Source organism: Penaeus vannamei, chromosome 4 (assembly GCF_042767895.1).
Source record: "Penaeus vannamei isolate JL-2024 chromosome 4, ASM4276789v1, whole genome shotgun sequence".
In the NCBI taxonomy this organism is placed as follows: Eukaryota; Metazoa; Arthropoda; class Malacostraca; order Decapoda; family Penaeidae; genus Penaeus; species Penaeus vannamei.
Window position 1 is genome coordinate 11,991,928 of NC_091552.1, and position 2,500 is coordinate 11,994,427.

The 2,500-nt window shown below is 34.9% G+C and overlaps 1 protein-coding gene across 1 annotated transcript in view; it reads left to right on the forward strand.

Moving 5' to 3' along the window:
* Positions 1-2,500, forward strand: part of LOC113822910 (bestrophin-2) — a 64,714-nt gene that overhangs the window by 50,736 nt on the left and 11,478 nt on the right. Inside the window, exon 2 of the mRNA XM_070121352.1 lies at positions 2,336-2,410. Within this exon, the coding sequence (XP_069977453.1) occupies positions 2,343-2,410 (68 nt within the window). The 5' untranslated portion in view covers positions 2,336-2,342. The remainder of the gene's footprint in view (positions 1-2,335; positions 2,411-2,500) is intronic.

Genomic DNA, 2,500 nt, shown 5'->3' on the forward strand with positions numbered 1-2,500 from the left:
CAAAGACGCAAAGACACAAACACGTGCACAGGGACGAATACAGGAACAAAGACACACACACCCGAAATATCCTTACACAGGAACAAAAACAAATCACAGACACAAACACCCAAGCGTGCACAGGAACAAAGACAGACAAATACCCAAGCATAATAATAATAATAATAATAATAATAATAATAATAATAATAATAATAATAATAATAATAATAATAATAATAATAATAATAATAATAATGATAATAATAATAAGGACAGAATAAAGACATGATAGACACAGGGGCAAAGACAGAAAGGCCCCAGCGTGCACAGACACACACTTCTACACGAGACCGAAACTCTATATATATGCAAATACCAAACCATTCTCGTACTCGGAAGAAATGAATCCCAACGAAGGTATGGTAATGAGCTGTGTGAGACGATACCACTCTGTTGTTTTCTAAGACGCGAAGAATTTGTCTCACAGAAGTACTTGCAAAATGACAGGGCGTGGATGGTGTTACGGAAATAGTGAGCTATCACGGCTTTATGGTATTGATAGCACGTAAACAAATTAACGAAAATAAAGTCTTCTATGCTACGGTTCTATTTTTTACGTCTTTAGATTATATGTTCTATTTCTACTTTATTCATCTGTTGCTATATTATCATTATCATTACTATTGTTACTGGTTTTGTTAAAATTATCATTATCATTCATATTAATATCATCATTATTGTTATTATTATTCTTTTTGATTATTACCATTTCCATCTTTCTGAAAGATTATGATGAACGCATTATGGACAGAAAGTACAGACAGATAATATGTATGTTCTAACAATCACATCAAGATTAATATAAATTTGATGAACTAATTCAGATTACACATCTCACAAACACTACATGAGAATCGACGATAGCCGTTAGTACAAGATGTAGTAAGTGTCTAAAGAGTAATTATAACGGGGTAACGAGGCAGCTTAAAGCCAATACGTGTTTACAGGCTATTGGGCCAATAAGGCTACCGGTGACGAGGTCCTGAAATCCTTAAGGTGGACAGTTAACGTCGTTTTGGACTTTTTGAGATTTTGAGGTTCTTGTCTTTATCTTTCTCTCTTGTTACATCAATTCGTTGTAAAATGTCTTGGTTAAACTTTGCAAGCTACATTATTTGTACACTGTAAGCTACATAACAGAAACATTGGAAACTAAGTTAATAAAATACGATGTATTGTTCCTCCCATCACACACACACACACACACACACACACACACACACACACACACACACACACACACACACACACACACACACACACACACACACACACACACACACACACACACACACACACACACACACACACACACACACACACACACACACACACACACACACACTAACCGTAACCAAATAAAGTGTTTTGAATTTAAATTTGAATTTGAAAGTGTACTGCGGCACATAAGACACAATAACATTTTGCAATACCTCGGGAAAAATACAGTAGACCATTTCCTAGAAACCTATCATTGGCTCTGTCACACACTAACCTTTATATTTTGTATTATTCATTCTAGTTAATGCGATTCCTGTTGCAAAGAACCGCGCGATACACTTTAAAAATATAGGCAAATATACAGGTAACCTTGTTAATGTAAACCGGGTTTAGCTTACCTTGTATATATTGGAAAATATCGTTTGTCACCGTACTGTGCTTACAGCGGACAGACAAGAGTTATAGAGTATGCAGTGCTTCAATTTCAGCAAAATTTGGCTTTAGTACACTAGACAATATTGTGTAACGAAGGGCTGCACGTTTCAGCAAGGTTGTTTTAGCACATTAGGCAATAGTACGTTATAAGATATTTCAACTCTGGTATTGGTGTGAATACAGTGGCGGTAGTTTAAAGTAAAATTACACATCTGGAATTGGTATGAATACAGTGACGGAAGTAAAAGGGAAATTACAGATATTTACTGAATTCCCATTCCTTATCATTAATAAAAAAAGGAAAGAAAGATAGGTGTGATCTAGTACGCTATTAAATTTCTTAAAACGTTTTGTTTTGATCGATTCCATATGATCTTTTCCTCAATTCTGTTACTATGAAATCCAAACATGATTAGTTTGTAATTAATTGAATTGATCCATTTTTTCATTATGTTTCTAGACGGTCCCAGTAAAATACGCATATAATGAATTTATGATTAATTATTTTGTAATCATTAACTGATCTTCCCTTTTCCATTCTTACGTCCATGTTCCAGCGAAATTCACACATAATTATTTTGTAATTAATTGCATTAATCTTCCTTTTCCATTCTTACACCTCTGCTCTCTCCTACAGGAACCCGATGACTGTTTCCTACACCAAAAAAGTCTCCAACACCAGCTTCTGTGGCTTCTCGAAACTACTCTTCAGGTAGGCTCAGATCTGCACACATCCCTCATGCTTCCAGAAGTTCAAATGTTTTTCTTTTCTTTCTTCTGTCAATTCCGTAATTCGTTTCTA